Genomic DNA, 16,150 nt, shown 5'->3' with positions numbered 1-16,150 from the left:
GATGAAGTCTACATTATTTTCCTCCATTCTTTTTGTTTGGACAACAGTTATTTCCCTTCCAATGTTCTGGAGCCCAGTTCTTTTAATATACCAATGGTCAAACATCTCTCAACAGAGATATTAAGTTGGCCTATTTATCATTTTGGTTTAAATTATAAGCTTCATTTTCACTTTAAAGCCAAATGCAGCTTTCCAGATATCTAAGAATTAACTAAAGGTTTTTGTTGTAGTTTTACAAAAACCTTTTAACCCCAAACCCAGAGTAGTATTATTTCTTTCTTTTAGAATCATTAATATGCCATTGGCTCAACATAGCACATGTCATATTATTTAGAACATTAGCTATCATAAATCTGAATGAAAGAATTTTAAATCCCTTATAAGTACTGCCTGTAAAATGAATGTTCTAGTTACTATTAGTTTATTCCCCTGAGGCTTTTGTTTCTGATAGAGCTCTGCAGATAGAAGTAGTTGAATGGGCTATATGTACACATAATTGTTGCAAATTAGGATCATAGAACTTCCCCTCCCCCTTCCAATCTTCAGCATGATTTGCAAATTGAAAATGTCATTGTAAATATGCAAATGAGATGTAAATGCTTTTACTGATTAGGGGGACCCTCACTAGCCTAATTATGTTCCCTGGCCTACCCATCTGTGAGAGCAGTCCATCAACAAAAGTATTTATCATATTTAGTTTATAAGGTACTTAGGGATCATACCTTTACAAAATACTAACCGTCCTGAGTAATGAGAAATGCTAATTGTAAATGTCCTATTTTAAAAAAATTTTAGTCTCTCTTTAGAATTACAGAATTTGCATTGAACCCTACTTTAATAAAGTAGGGGGTGGAGGAGAAGATACTAAGCATACTGTTATCCCTGACCCCAGGACTGAAATTTTATATGCCTTCTATCAATGAAACTAGTTTGAATGAAAACATTACAAGAATCACTGAGAACTTACTAAGGGATATAATTTTAGAGTAACTTTTTTTTGAGATATTAATCCAAACATTTGTTTATGAAATTTTTCAATGCTTTCTGTTTCTACAGAGATAGTACATTTCAATAGCAAGATTCATTATGCATATTATATCACAAGGGCTCAGATCCAAGATCCTTCTTAGCTCTTCCTTTAGGGAGAAGTAGTTCTTTTGCTCCCACGGTTGCAGCTACCACTCTGGTAGAACAAATGATATTGTTGCTATTCTCTACTTCTTTCATTCATTTCTTCCCCCTTCTCTCTCTTCTTACTCTGTATCTATTTCTGCAGTACCCTCTGTTTAATTAATAAGGAGGTGTTCCCAGAACAAATATATGTCATTTGACATAACTAAATATTCATTGTTGTTTTTTCAGTTACTATACTTGATTTCTTTTTTTAAGGAATTGCAACAGTACCTAGCCAACTTAGCTGAACAATGCAGTGCTGATAATAATGGTGCAGACCTACCTGTTGTGATTATTCTTGATAATCTCCACCATATTGGTTCTTTGAGTGACATCTTCAATGGTTTCCTCAACTGCAAATATAACAAATGGTATGTGAATGCTTTTTTGAATGACACTGTGATCAACTAGGGTTAGAAGGACTGACCATGTATTTGATAACTTTTAGATCTCGTGGTATCATGAGTTCCATAAACCAATAGTAACACTTCAAAGTACATAAAGGATGGTTTCTACTGCTCAACTTGTTTCCAGGGAGTTAATTTAATTTTAGGTTTCATTAAGAGAATCATAGTGTACAGGACTAGGGAGGTGATGATTTTAATGTTCTCTTCTCTCATCATGCCATAGCTGACACAAATGTGCTCAGTTCTATGTAGTATATTTTTCGGATGAATATTCACAATTGAGGATATCCAAAGGAAGGTAACCAAAATAGTTGCGTCTGTAACTTATAAAATATTGGTTAAAGCAACCAGTTATGTTTAGAGCTAAATACTCATTTTCTGATTTCATCCATGTAGAGATCAAGTAAATGAGGAGAATCCAACTAGCAATTTAGGTTGAAACATTCTCTCCAATTTACAGCCTGAGAGGTTATGTTTAGCCTGTATAAAAGAAGACTTGGGGGTATTTAAGGAGGAAGTAAGTGTAGTCTTCTCTCATGTTGAAGAGGAATTAGCCTTGTTCTGTTTGGTCCCAGAGGAGAGAACTGAGAATATCAGCTAAAATTTAGAGGCAGATTAAATTTCAGTGCATTAATAATTGTTATTGAGTAGTGGAAAGGATTGCCTTAGGAATTAGTAGGTTTCTACTCATTGGAAGTCTTCAAGAAGAAGTCAGATGACCACTTATTAGTGATGTCATAGAAGGGTTTCTTAATCAGGCACTTGAGATTTTGGGGGTCTTTCCAAATCTGAGATTCGATAACATTAGATATAGCAGTCATTCATCAGCCACAGGGGTCAGAGGTGGGGAGAGGAGCTAAAAGCAATGATGAAAGAATATATTCTAGATCAGTTACAATGACACAGGTCAACCTGACTACACAGAAAATGAAAAATGCATCTCTATATATCCTCCTGTGTGAGATACATAGACCCTAACCCAGACTGACTACTTGGAGACTTCTCAAAGTGAAGGTAGAAAGTTTTATTAGAATCTTGAGAGAAGCAGGTGGTCCAGTCTCTGGGACAACACCGAGAGAGAGGAGGCCGAGGTACAGAAACTAAAGCTGGGTTAAATAAGCAAGAGTTACAAGCCCCTCCCAAACATTAACCTAATTATTACTAATGAGGCTCTAATCTTGTTAGATAACATACATAATACATGAGATCCACTATGCAAGCCCAGTAACAATCTCAGAATACTGAACCCCCTTCAGTCTAACCTATATATATCCTTCTTTGGGCCTGGGTGCCCCAAGGCTACTGTGTGTTTCCTGATTGGTCAAATCCACCTGTTGCTGTCAGCTCCTTCTGTTCTACATTGTTTCAATTTAGTATTATCTAGGAGTTCTCTGAGAACTCAACTTCCTCCCAAGGCTACTGTCTGTTACTTTTTATTAGTAGTCTTGTTCAGCAATTCCTACAGTTCTGTATAAACTTAACACTTTGTTACCTCTCACACTACCATTCCTTTCCCCAAACTAAAAATACCTCTAATTTGGTCTCAATAGTTAATCCAATGAATTGTATTAATATTTAAAGCTCTTACATTACCTTGAAATACACAATGACTTACATATATATGGGGAAACAATACTGAACTTAGTTATAAAATACAAGGGAGTAATAAGAATGTATATATGATGATGGGGATACTTCACTGCAAGTCATTCCACACACTTCTAAACCACTCTGATTGTCTGCCTACTTCATGTGACCATGGACTTAGAGTAAGAAGAGAATTAGACAATATGAAAACCACTCAATTAATTGTGCCATGGCTGTTTAAAGCAAAAGCAATGAGAACATCCTTTGATAATGTCATTTGGTTACTTGCCCAATTGAATTGTTGCTTTTTATAAATGAAACTATGCCAAATAAAGCAGGATGGAATGAAGACTAAGCAGGAAATGTTATACTCCTAATTTCATTTTGGTACCTTTTAAGGAAAGGAAAAATTAAGGCACAAAGAAAAATCACTAGTGGAAAAATAGCTCATTAGAGTCATAAGGGTCAGGGAATTTTTAAATGGGAAGATTCTTAGAGATCATCTAGTCCAGGGGTTGGCCCATGGAACAAATCTGGCCCACCACCTGTTTTCATGGGGTTTGAGAATTAAGAACAGTATTTACATTTTTTAAATAAAAGTTTTATTGTATTTTAAAATGTAAAATCCCTTCTTAGCTCATGGGATATACAAGTCCATGGGCCAATCTATTTCACCTAATGCTTAAGTCCAAATGTCTCATTGAACATATAAACTGAAGCCCCCCCCCCAAAAAAAAAACAGGACCCACATGTCCTGATTGCTAACCTACTATCACTTGCAACTTTGGATCTTAATATTTAAGTACTATCCTGAGTCAGAAATTAATTATTTCAGTAATCCAGAAATTAAGACAGTTTAATTAAGTTTTTCCTCCTTAGCTCCTCCAAATTCATACTTTTTTTCTATTCTTCTTCTACTCTCAGTCCCTATATCATTGGAACAATGAACCAGGGGGTTTCATCATCACCAAATCTAGAATTGCATCACAATTTCAGGTAAAAAAAATAAGTTTCTTTCTTTTCTTTTCTCCCCCCCCCCTTTTTTTATGTAGACACTGATAAATCCTTCCAGTAGTAACCTGTGTTATAAAACTAATTCTCACTTCTTTTTCCACACTTGTTTCTGAAAGCAGACGTTGTGCCCTCCTTTAACATGGAATTGTTTACATATTTAAGTTTATACATGTTTAATATGGAGTTGTTTATATTCCATAAATGTCCCCTTGTTCATGATTCCTAATTCGAAAGGATGATGCTTTCAATTCTACCCAGGGAGAATATAAATTCCCACTCTAATATCTGACCAATTATATTTTTTTTATGCAGAAGTGCCCTTGGTAGTGTGGCAGCATGTATCCTCTCCCACTCATCTCTGAAGAATAGAATTTTTTCTTAGTTGAGGAAATCAAACCCTGATCATCCATCTCAGTTTCTGATGGTTCTATTGGCCATTGCAATTATGATCTTACAATAGTAAATAGGCACTTTGCATTTGAAGGGGTAAGACTGGTTTTTGACTGAATATTCATTTTCTACAATAATTTCTGAGGTTGGGCATTCCTTTGTGCAGGTGGGTACTATGTGCTAACCACACAGAACCAGTTAAAGGTTTTCTGGGCAGATATCTACGGAGGAAATTGATTGAGACTGAAATAGAGAGAAATATGCGCAACAGTGACCTCATCAAAATTATAGACTGGATACCTAAAACATGGCATCATCTGAATAGCTTTTTGGAAACACACAGTTCTTCTGATGTGACCATTGGTAAGTTCCAAAACTGCATATGCCTACTTCAAGGAGCTTGGTGTCCTTGGTAAGATGGGCAGATTGGATAAACAAAGTGCTGAGCCAAACTGATCCTGTTAAAAGGCTCAAAACAATCTAGTTGACATTATTTTTCCTGAAATTTTACCCTCTTCTCAGCTACAACAGCGATAGAGAGCATTTTGTACAGAAAATTCTGGCTTAGAAGATATTCATTAAAAATATAAAATCACCAATGTTCTCATATGTTTTTTTAAGTAAAAATATTATCACAGGTATCCAAGTGCTATTAGTATTCACATTTAAATAGCACTTTGGAATTTTTAATGGACTTCCCTCACAACCCTGTGATGAAGGTTAGAAATTTTGTTGAGGTTTGTTACATTTTTAGTGTAGATAGATAAATCAATTAGTGTAAGGAATCTCTATCCATGAAGATGGACAACTGATCTATAACTTAGAAACTTAAAGAGTTGTCTGAAGACACTGAGGTTAATATTATCATATGATATTTAAATAGCACTTTTATGTTTTACAAAGAGATTTGCATATATAGTCAATAAATAAACATGAAACATTGTGTACCAAGCACTGTGCTAAGAGCTGACAATTTTTTTTTTAAAGAGGCAAAAGACAATCCCTATCCTCAAGGAGTTTATAATCTAGTAGGAAAGACAACAAGCAAAGAAATATGTAAACAAAATAAAACAAATAGAAATATACAAGGTAAATATACAAATATACAATTTTATCTGATCCTCAAAAAAGAACTCTGAGGAAAAGATAGTTATTATTTCTATTTAAAGGTGATGAAATAGAAAGTGAAAGAGGTTCAGTGCCATGCTCAGGGTTACCCAGATTATGTGTATCAGCATCAGGATTTCAATGTAGGTCTTACTAATACCATGGCTAATAATATCTACTATTGTGTGCTTCCTTTCAGTGAAAGGACTGTTTACTTTTAATAAACAAGGAAACTGAAGCTTAATAGTATTAAATGAATTGTCTAGGATCATAACTCTATATACAAATATATCTGTGATTTTTTTTAAAGAAGCTTAACTTTTTTTAAATCTAAATTGTATGTTTTAATGTTTCATGCAAAATTAAGTATTTCAAGTTTTCATTGTGAAAAGTTCATTCCATTTGAAAACCACTGAGGTAATCACAGAGTTAAAATCCTATTGCAGGATTTAGATGAGGAATGAATGAATGTGAGGAAGAAATTAAATTAAAAATTAAATTCAGTAAATTACTTTCAACAAATGCTTTAATCAAACTTTTCTATAGTGTAATTTTCACTGAGATCAGAAATTTGTTAAATTACAGAAAATAGGACTTACAGAGGCTTTTTTGTTTTTCTTAAAAGAATGTTTCTATTTCACATGAAGCTGATTAGACATTTTGCAAACTGGATTTTTTTTTTTTTGTCACAGGTCCTCGTCTTTTCCTCTCTTGTCCTATGGATGTAGAGGGAGCCAGAGTGTGGTTCACTGATCTCTGGAACTATTCTCTGGTTCCATATCTTCTGGAGGCAGTGAGGGAAGGTCTTCAGGTATGTAATGACTTATAACTCCCTTATAAAAGGAGTAAAATTCCTTCCTTTTAATTACTGAATTTTCCCACCCAACATGTGAATCTGGGTCATATCCACTAACAAAGATAGGTGGATAATTTTGTTAATCTGGGTGAATCTAAAATCAAATATTTCTTTTAAATTTTTTTTTTCTTTTTGGAGGGCAATTGGGGTTAAGTAACTTGCCTAAGGTTATACGGCTAGATTTTTTGCATGCGTGTGTGTGTGTGTGTTTGTGAGTGTCTGAGGCCATATCTGAACTCAGGTCCTCCTGACTTCAGGGCTGGCACTCTATTCACTGTGCCACCTAGTACAAATCAGATATTTCTTACCCTTTCCCATCACTATTGCATTGTTATTTAAATAAATTTTATTTCTCACTTTTTCCTAATGATGAGGCATATTGTCTTTCTTTTCCATTTCTGTGATCTCTAATTTAGTACTAAGCCTTTCCCTGAATCTCCTTCACCCTTTCTTATTTCCCTGTTCTAACTTGATCTACACACAGACACACACAAATACATACATGCATATATATATATATATATATATATATATATATATATACATATGACTTTTAAATGGTTTTGTGATTGATACAGTCAACATTATAAATGTAGAGAAGCAAACCATATAACCATATCCTAGGTGTTTATAGAAAATGTTTGGACGTCCTCCAATATCATGAGGATTATATGTTTTGATTTTCACAAAAAAAAAAAGAGATTCCTTGTGGTTGTTCACCTAGCAAATATCTTCCCATCACAGCTAGGCTACTTTTGTAGTCTGTAATCTCTATTTCTTCTATTTGTCCAGTTGGTCTCTACACTACCACATTGTTTTTCTCTTTAGCACTCTCAGCTTGGTCAGCTTATTGCTCTTCAGCTTTCTCGATTTCCACCAAAGTGGAATAATATTCATGGAATAACACTCTACTTTGCCCCTATTATATTGGTCCTTTTCCTTTTAGCTTAGCCATTTCCCTGCTGAGCTTTAGGGAATTCTGCTTAGCATGTAACACCCCTTTAACTCTAGATAATTGAAAATTTTATCTTATTGTCAGCTTTATTCTGTTTTATCAAAATGGTTAAAATTCATAAGGTATGAATTAATTAATGAATAATTTTTCCTTCCATTAAAATAGATTGCCTGAAATGAAGATCTCCTGACACATTTTATTTTAGCCAGCCTTTTGGTTTAATGCCAATTCTTTGAATTATCTTGTTCCATTTTCTTTGCTGCCACACTTTGGTTTTTGCTTGTTTGTTTTAAATACTCTTACAGTTAAATGAAAATCTGAGATTCAAATGATACATCAAAAAACTATTGAAAATATGCTTCTTAAAGGAAGGTCATTATTGCTTTTGTAACCCTGGCACTGTCTAATTTTTTTATACATACATTTTGACTTAAACTATATGTTTTTCAGTTTTCATTTATTTTATTTACTCCTATTTTCTAGATGTATGGTAAGCGAGCACCATGGGAAGATCCCTCCAAGTGGGTACTTGACACATACCCATGGAACTCTGCCTCAGTGCAACAAGAAGGCCCAGTCTTACTTCAGCTGAGGCCAGAAGATGTTGGTTATGAAGGCTGTACATTGGCAAAGGAAGGAACAACTTCTAAGCACATCCCTCAGACTGATACAGAAGGGGATCCTTTGGTGAGAAGTAGATGTTTTAGTCTCATTATTTAGCCTTATCATTTGTATTTTAAGGGGATCTTTGAGATAATCTAGCTTATTTTTTACAGCTGAGAAAAGAGGCTTAGAATAGGAAAAAGGCTTCTAGAAGGTGGATTACTGATCTGTATACTGAGTAGGAGAATTTAGATTTTAACTCAGCCCCTCTGATTCTAACTCTATCTTTTATACTTTTTGTCCCTTTTAACTCCCCAGTTCCCAATATTTGTATTATCAGAAGAGTGCAAAAAAAATGAGGAATTAATGAAAACATTAAATCAAAAATATAAATTGGCTCAATTCCCTCATTAATTCATAGAAAACCAAATGATACACACACACACACACACACACACACACACATATATATACATTTTAACAAAGACTTCAGAAACACAGAAGTTAAATGAATACTTGAAGAAACAGCAGATGCTGTTCCTGAGTCTGGCTCCAGAATGGAATTGAAGAGGCCGATATGATCTATTTGAAGGAGTAGGAGTGACACAGAAGCAAAGGAAAATCAGTCCTCTTTTCTTTGCTTCCATATTATATGGTTTAATTAGTTTCAATATCTGTAGAGTACTTCAAAGTCTTTGGATGGAAAGTCATAAAAATCCAAATGATTATTCCCCAGCACATTTTAAGTGTATCTTATTACTTGGAACAAATAATTTATTCTTACTTTGTTTTGCAAATTACTTTCTATAAATAGGTAGAAGCAAAATTACTAGGTATGAGGCACTTAAACTATTCACCAGCATACTGTATTTTGAGAATGAAGAGCTCAATGAATTTACAAAACAAATAATGAAACAAATATATGGAGAGATTCTATTTCCTCCTCAAATTGAGAAGAAGTAATAAAAGAATTATAAAGCTATTCTTAACTAGAATAAAACTAAGTGGTATTTTCTTAGTTGTTATTTTTACATTTTACATTTAAAGCATTATCTTGATTTTGAAAGCATACCTTTCCCCCAACTAGGTTACTACTCCACATCTAGGCCAAAAATAACTCACTCCAAAATGAATTACACCCCTTAGTTCATTGGTTCACACATGTTGATAGAAAAATCCAAGTTGCAGTGGTAGCTTGATTGACTTAGATGTAGAAGTGCCTAGAACAGTAAGAAGTGACTTGCCCCATGTTACAAACCCTATGTATGTAAGAAACAGGACTTGAATGAAGGACTTTCTGGTTTCCAAGCTGGATCTCTCCCCACTGGGTCCCACTGTCCTCCATTATTTATATTTTACCATTCCTTTCAGTTTGAAAAACATTTGTCACATGCTATCCTATTTTCTGAGGTTATAACAACAAAGGCTGGCTTGCCCTTTAGGAGTGTGTATTTTAATAGGAAGAAATTACTTAGTAAAAGGGTCTGTTAATAATCTTAAAAAAAACACCTTTCCCTTACACTGATAGACCCCTTTAGCCATGGACACCTCCTGTATTGGATATTTTCCTCTTCACTGTTTCTGAATCTACATTGGTTCAAGAGTCAAGAGCCTTCGGTTCAAATCCCATCTCTGAGTCTTCTTAACTGTGTGACCTTTGGTAACTATTTCACTTAAACTCTATAGATTTCAGTTCCCGAGGTGTTGAACTAAATGGACTCTGAGAATTCTTCTAGTTCTAAATCTCATGGTACTGTGACATATTCTGATGCCAGAGTCTATACTATATTTAAATGGGGACATCAGGTCAGGGACCACCATATCTAATTTAAGCTTCCTTTATAGGTCAGTGCTTAACAAAGTGCTCTGTATGTAGTATGTGCTTAATAAATTCTTCTTAAATTGAATGGTGGCATTCTAGTTATGAATGAGAGCTTCTCTTGGAAACCAATTTCTCCTAGGCTACTAGATTCACCAGGGTTTCTCGTGTCCTGCTTTTATGAATTGAATTGAATCGAATTACGAGTTTCTGAAAATTTTGCTCTCAACTTGGAATCCACAGCAGCAAACAGCCTTTTAACTTGGTCCTACTTCCAATGATTGTTAATATCCTACCCAGTGTGGGAGCTCTCTTCTTTACTCTGGATTCACTTTTTCTCAAGCTATCTCCCCGATTCTCTCCCCTTCTTTTACATGTCATCTCTTTGTTAGCACCTTCTCTGGGACTGCACGTAACCTATTAACACTCTGCTGTTTAATGAAGCTCCAAAAAGTAGCCAATTACTCCAGTGCACAAAACTGTGACAGTGAGAACACCAGCCACAATGACAATATTTCAGATTCAGCTCTTGAACTGATTCTGTAGAGGTTATGAAGTTAGGTAGATATAGGATTTAGCTTAGCACATGGAAAAAGGCATTGCCACTGAGCCCATTTTTGAGGCACCAGAGGGTCAGGTTTTGCCATTCCCATTCATTTGACTCTGGAGAATTGGTAAATAAGACACAAAGATACTATACACAAGTTTCTTGGATTAGATCGACATTTAAGCAACATTTTATAGTCCTACTGTCAACAGAGAATCTACAGATCTCTTTTAAATCTTAGCAATATAGTTACATTTTTCAGTACATAAAAAATTAAAGTCACATTCCCCATAAAGGCTTATATGTACTTCTTTTGGACTGGAACAAACATTACCCTAGCCCATAAAGCTACTGAATGCTAGAAAACTCAAAGCAGCTGATGTTCCAGAAAATGATTTTTGTTTTCATTGACATATCAATCCTGATTGAGCCACAGAGTCAATGACAATAATAAAATACTCAGCAGATCTTCTTCCTGTTTCTAGTACTCATGGTCGACTTCATTCAGTCACCTCATCCTGAGGTCAACTCCTGATCAGCAGATGGTGTGCTTGTGTGTAGCAGTTGGCTTCATTCCACTCTACCCTCTCCTTTCCTTCGGGGGAGGGGGTTGTGTGTTTGTGTGTGTGAGCGAGTACGTGCAGATGAACACTCACGACTTTCTGTTGCCATTCAATGGTTTCTGCTTCCTTCAGCCAAAAAGCTTGGATGCTTGGCATCATCTCCAACCACGGGCCCAGATGTCCAGCTGTGATACAGTTTTCTTTCCAATCTCCCTGCTTGAACAGCAGACATTCACAACATTGAATAAAAGAGTTATCCTGCAACCCTATTTTTCCTTATGGTTCCTCATTTTTTCAAAGTCATAGTTGAGAGAAGCAGCAGGGAAGCCAAGGACAATTCAATATTGTAAAACTATTTTCGACTTCTCTTCGGTGTTACAAGAGTGTACCTGCGGCAGCTAAGGTTGAGATCTATCTATTTTGCTTTACTTGTATATATAGATATAGATATATATGAACTTATGTATAAATGAATATATATTTCCTTTTTGTGTAGTTAGCTAAATGCTACTTTCTACAGATTTTTTTTCTTCTTTTTCAGATGAATATGCTAATGAAGCTCCAACAAGCAGCCAATTACTCCAGTGCACAAAGCTGTGACAGTGACAGCACCAGCCACCATGATGACATTTTAGATTCATCTCTTGAATCAACTCTCTAGAGGGTATACAGTTAGATAGATATAGGATTAAGCTTAGAACACAAAATGCATTTCCACTCAGCCACTGCGAGTGACAGAGCAGCCAGTTGAAGGTCCCTGACCAAGAGCTGTAGAGGCAGCATATTTCAGTCAGAAAAGTCAAGATGCTCAGTTGAAATGGAAAGCTTGAATTAGTTTTTCTTTCAAGGCATTTCTGTCTCAATGGAGTCATAACAAATAGGGCTCCATTAATTAACTGGAAAAGGCCCTATGTAGAGGGCCACCAAGCAGATTGCACATGGGTTAGCCAAACTGGAATATTTTTTTCTCTTTAAAAGTTTACAATAAAAAGGTTTGATTTTTTTTGTTGTTTTTATTTTGTTTTCCACTTCCTTCTTGGCACCTCTCCCATTTTGGGGAAATTTTTGTTGTTGTTTTAACTCTTGAGGTGCTGCATCTGTCATGCAGGGCCTGTGTTTTCCAGATACAATTCTATCCTTACCTCTGTTGTGCCACACGGCACTGGTCACATGACTCCAGTAGTGTTTGTGTTGTGCTACTGCCCATTCCAAAATGGATGCCAGAGGCTCTGTACTCAATAAGCACAAATGGCATTGTGCAACCACCAGAAAACACTACTGTGATATGTTGGATAAGTGCCAAGTTAATTCCTAACTGCCATTTCCACAGTGATGTACTCCACCAACTTTTTAGTGTGCAAGTCACCGTTTTTATAAGGTTGTTTTTACCACAGTGATCTTTTTTAATCACCTACCCACTCCCCAACCCCAACAAGAGTTTTCTACCAATTATTAGGGAACACTGACAAAAGGCTTGTTTAGGGCCTCATTTGTGTGAGCCTTTTCAGTGGACGAAGGAATATTTCCTATGGTGCTGTCTCACTGCCTTAAACCCAATTTCTAGAACAGTTTTACAGGTGGTTTAACTTCTAAACCATTGGTAACTCATGCTGTCTTTTCATTTTACCAGTAAGACACATTGGTTCACACAGAAGTCTCATATCTGTAGATCATGATTTTTTTTAAAGAAATGAATAGGAGAAAGATCAGTATTTTTATCCTGCAAAAAGATTGCATTGTCTTTCCTTGGACATAGTCAAGGAACCCCCAAACCCACTCTGACCATCACTTACAAGCTGAGGGAGGTAGCTAAGATGCCATGGGATGGAGCTTTTTCTGAAGGCTCAATATTTGGAAATTCCTCTCCAGCAGAGCTGAAAGCATTTGATGCAGCATGAGCACAAACCTTTGGGGTTTTTCTCTCTCTCTCTCTTTTTCCCTCTATTTCCTCCCCCCCCCTTTTTTTTTTCCTAATTTGACGCATGGTGTTTTGATTGCTATTGTTGTACATGAAAAAAAGCAGCATTGAATCACACGGAAGCAGCGACATCCACTGTGGAAGAGGAAGAGTTTATATTGTAAAGGAGGGTTAGTTTTGCACAGTCTACTGGGTGGGTATTGTAAATAAAAAAGGCCTTGCACAAATCAAACAAACACACTCTCACAAATTGTATTTTATCCTGTTGGTGTCAAGATGTTTCACTTGCTGAGATTTCCTGTATGTTGCAAACAAATACAGAATGCAAACTCTAAAAGCTGTTTTTCTCTGGTGTGTTTGTCCTGTATTTACAGTTGGTATGACTATGCAGGAGTTATCAGTGCTGGAGTGAGCATGTTTCCAATCTGTACATGAAGCCAATACATTTTCAGAAATTTTAATGGTTTTAAAGTGCATCTGGCATGGCAGGCTGTAAACAGATTGCATGATAAACTTGAGCGGATTCATTAGTGAAAGTTCTGGCCATAAGAAGTAACTAGTTTCAAACACAATCCAAGGGCTTGGGTAATGGTATAGATACATACTGTACCATTAAAAAAAAAAAAAGGTGTTACCTTCAGGATGTACAATTGGTGCTACTCTCTGTGACCACCCAGGGGTCAGTTTCTATATAACATAAGACCAAGACATCCCTGCAATTTTCAGTGTGTTACTAAGTCTCAAGGTCCCTTTGTGGTGCTATTGTCCTAATAGAAATCACAATGGAGTTCATGCATGTAGAATTTTGACAACTTGATTTTGGGGCCCCGAAGGTAGATTGGTTCTGTGGTGTAACATTGACATGCGTAGCTGGCTAAGTGACTAGATGCCCTTGTATGAGACACGAGTGAAAAAAGAAAATCAGAAAATCTTTCCCTGCCATTTCTGAGAAACCCAAACAAACCATGAACAACATAGACAGAACCTCCTGCAATACATCTCAGTGAGTCCACCTAGTTTACAAATGAAACTTGTTTGTGAAACATTTGTCTGTATACATTTTATATTTTGTACATTTTTTATGTAACATATCATGTAAATAGACAGAAACAGTGAAATAAATCATCTGAAAAGTTTTGTAGTCTTTGTAAAGCCCTGATAATAAGTATTTGGTGTCCTCGGACTTAACTGGATGATGTATTTTCTATTGGTTTATTGTTCCTCTAGCTTGTAAACCAGCTTGCATATATATTTTTTTTTCCTTTTTCCTTCTGGCAAATGTGCGCACTGTTATCTGCTAAATTATTACTTTGCCATTAAAGTGGAATTATTTATTGAAAACAAAGTCTGGTGTCTATATAATGAGAAACATAGAATATAGTTATTAAAGAAGCATGTACTTATTAATGAAGTGTCAAGCTTTGAAATGTGACTTACAATAGTAATATGCCACAATTTAGGACCAGCCCTAATAATTCAAGATCAAGGTCAGAATGCACTAAAAATGACTTTACTAACCACAAAGAACAAATGGTGTAATTCTAGGGATTAAAAAAATAATTTAGATAGATTGAATTCTCTTCTCACATCCTTATTCACCACAGTAACCAAGTCAATAAGCACCATTACCCATAGGATGACATTTCAAACCTTAGTTTGCCAGACCAACAATGATACTGAGTATGACCTTCCTGCTTCCATAAAAGGAAACCAGCTTAGGTTATACAAAATAGGTGCTGCTCCAGCAACAACCACCAAGAAATGTGTGTATGCATATTTCACTTAAACTAGTATGTGTGTGTATATACATATATGTATACATATGTATATACCTACATACACATACATGTATATAGATGTGTGTGCATTTATATATACATATGCTTAAAATTTGTACCAACTATTCATTAAATACCTCTTTTAACATAGTAATTTATATTACAAAACAATATATATGCATACATACATATAAATATATACACACAATTCCAGATATAGATTTATCTTTTAAAATTATTCTTATGACGGGTGATTAAAAATTATTTGTTAGCACTTTATGATTGATAGAAGTAAATGACTTTAAAATGAGATGATGAAAAGAAATTGATCTCTGCCTAGCAGATTTAGCTATTTCTTAAAAGCAGTCATGTTGCAATGGGATGTTGGGAATCTATACAATTGTACCAAGATGCATTATTATTTACCAAAAATAAATGACATTAAAAATGAAAACTGGAAGGACATCAATCAATAAAAAAGGACTTTTTTTATCACTAATTATTAAGTTCCTACTTTCCAGGCCTAGTGCTAGGGATAAAAAGACAAAAGTGAAGCCAATCCCTGCCTTCGTGGTATTTATATTCTAATAGATTAAGGGGAGGGGAGTATTCACACACATAATTTCATACCATTAAGAGTGAATACAAAATCCCATGAAGCATATATATATATAATCTCCGAATTCATAGCATTTGAAGTAATAATGATGTAAAATATGATTGCTGGTTCCAGGCCCATCAAAATATCCAGTGCACATTCAAATAACATGACCACTTCAGGACATTCATTGTTAACACTAATAAGGACTTGGCTAAAATGATTTCAAAACAGATAAAAGGTAACATGAAGATAGTCAGAGAGGGGAAAAAAGGGTATTATTGGCAGTTAGGGGGTCCATGAAAAGCTACCTCTATAAGTTGGGATTTGAGCCATGTAATGAAAGAAATGAAAGATTGCAAGAGGTGGTCATGAGTTAGGAACATGCTCCAGTCATGAGGGGACCACCAATGCAAAAGCACAGAGTTTGATGTATTCAGTTAACAAAAGTTTGGCTGGATTACAGAAGGATCAGATTGGAAAGGTAGGAAGGGACCATGCTTTGATTTTTTTTGAGAGGCAAACAAGCTTAGTTTGCCAAAGGTTACACAGCTAGTAAGTGTCTGAGATCACATTTGAACTCAGGTCCTCCTGATTCTAGCACAGCTAGCACCACATAGCTGCCTCTTCATTTTTTGAAGAACTTTAAATGCCAAACATAGGAGTTTATAAATAATCCTATAAGTCATAGAAAGTCACTGGAGTTTACTGAATAGGAGATTAACAAAGTCACACATTCCCTTATAGGAAGAATCATTTTATTGACTATATAGAGACTGTACTGCAGGGGGGTTGCATTCAAGACAAGGGGATCAATTAGAAATCTATTGTAATA

The 16,150-nt window shown here is 35.4% G+C and overlaps 1 protein-coding gene across 2 annotated transcripts in view; it reads left to right on the top strand.

Annotated features, from left to right (window-relative positions):
* The window catches only part of NAV3 (neuron navigator 3), a 499,276-nt gene extending 484,992 nt beyond the window's left edge, over positions 1–14,284 (top strand). For both annotated transcript variants that reach the window (XM_069094807.1, XM_069094808.1), the window contains 6 exons: positions 1,390–1,544; positions 4,092–4,163; positions 4,738–4,934; positions 6,371–6,489; positions 7,973–8,176; positions 11,563–14,284. In XM_069094807.1, the coding sequence (XP_068950908.1) occupies positions 1,390–1,544; positions 4,092–4,163; positions 4,738–4,934; positions 6,371–6,489; positions 7,973–8,176; positions 11,563–11,682 (867 nt within the window). In that variant the 3' untranslated portion in view covers positions 11,683–14,284. The remainder of the gene's footprint in view (positions 1–1,389; positions 1,545–4,091; positions 4,164–4,737; positions 4,935–6,370; positions 6,490–7,972; positions 8,177–11,562) is intronic.
* The last annotated feature ends 1,866 nt before the right edge of the window (positions 14,285–16,150 follow it).

The sequence above is a fragment of the Petaurus breviceps genome, unplaced genomic scaffold (genome assembly GCF_028583685.1).
Source record: "Petaurus breviceps papuanus isolate PSGF00001 unplaced genomic scaffold, PetGlider_PUasm1.0 221, whole genome shotgun sequence".
Lineage (NCBI taxonomy): Eukaryota > Metazoa > Chordata > Mammalia > Diprotodontia > Petauridae > Petaurus > Petaurus breviceps.
The sequence above is the reverse complement of the archived record's forward strand: the minus strand, read 5'-3'. Positions and strand labels throughout refer to the sequence as shown.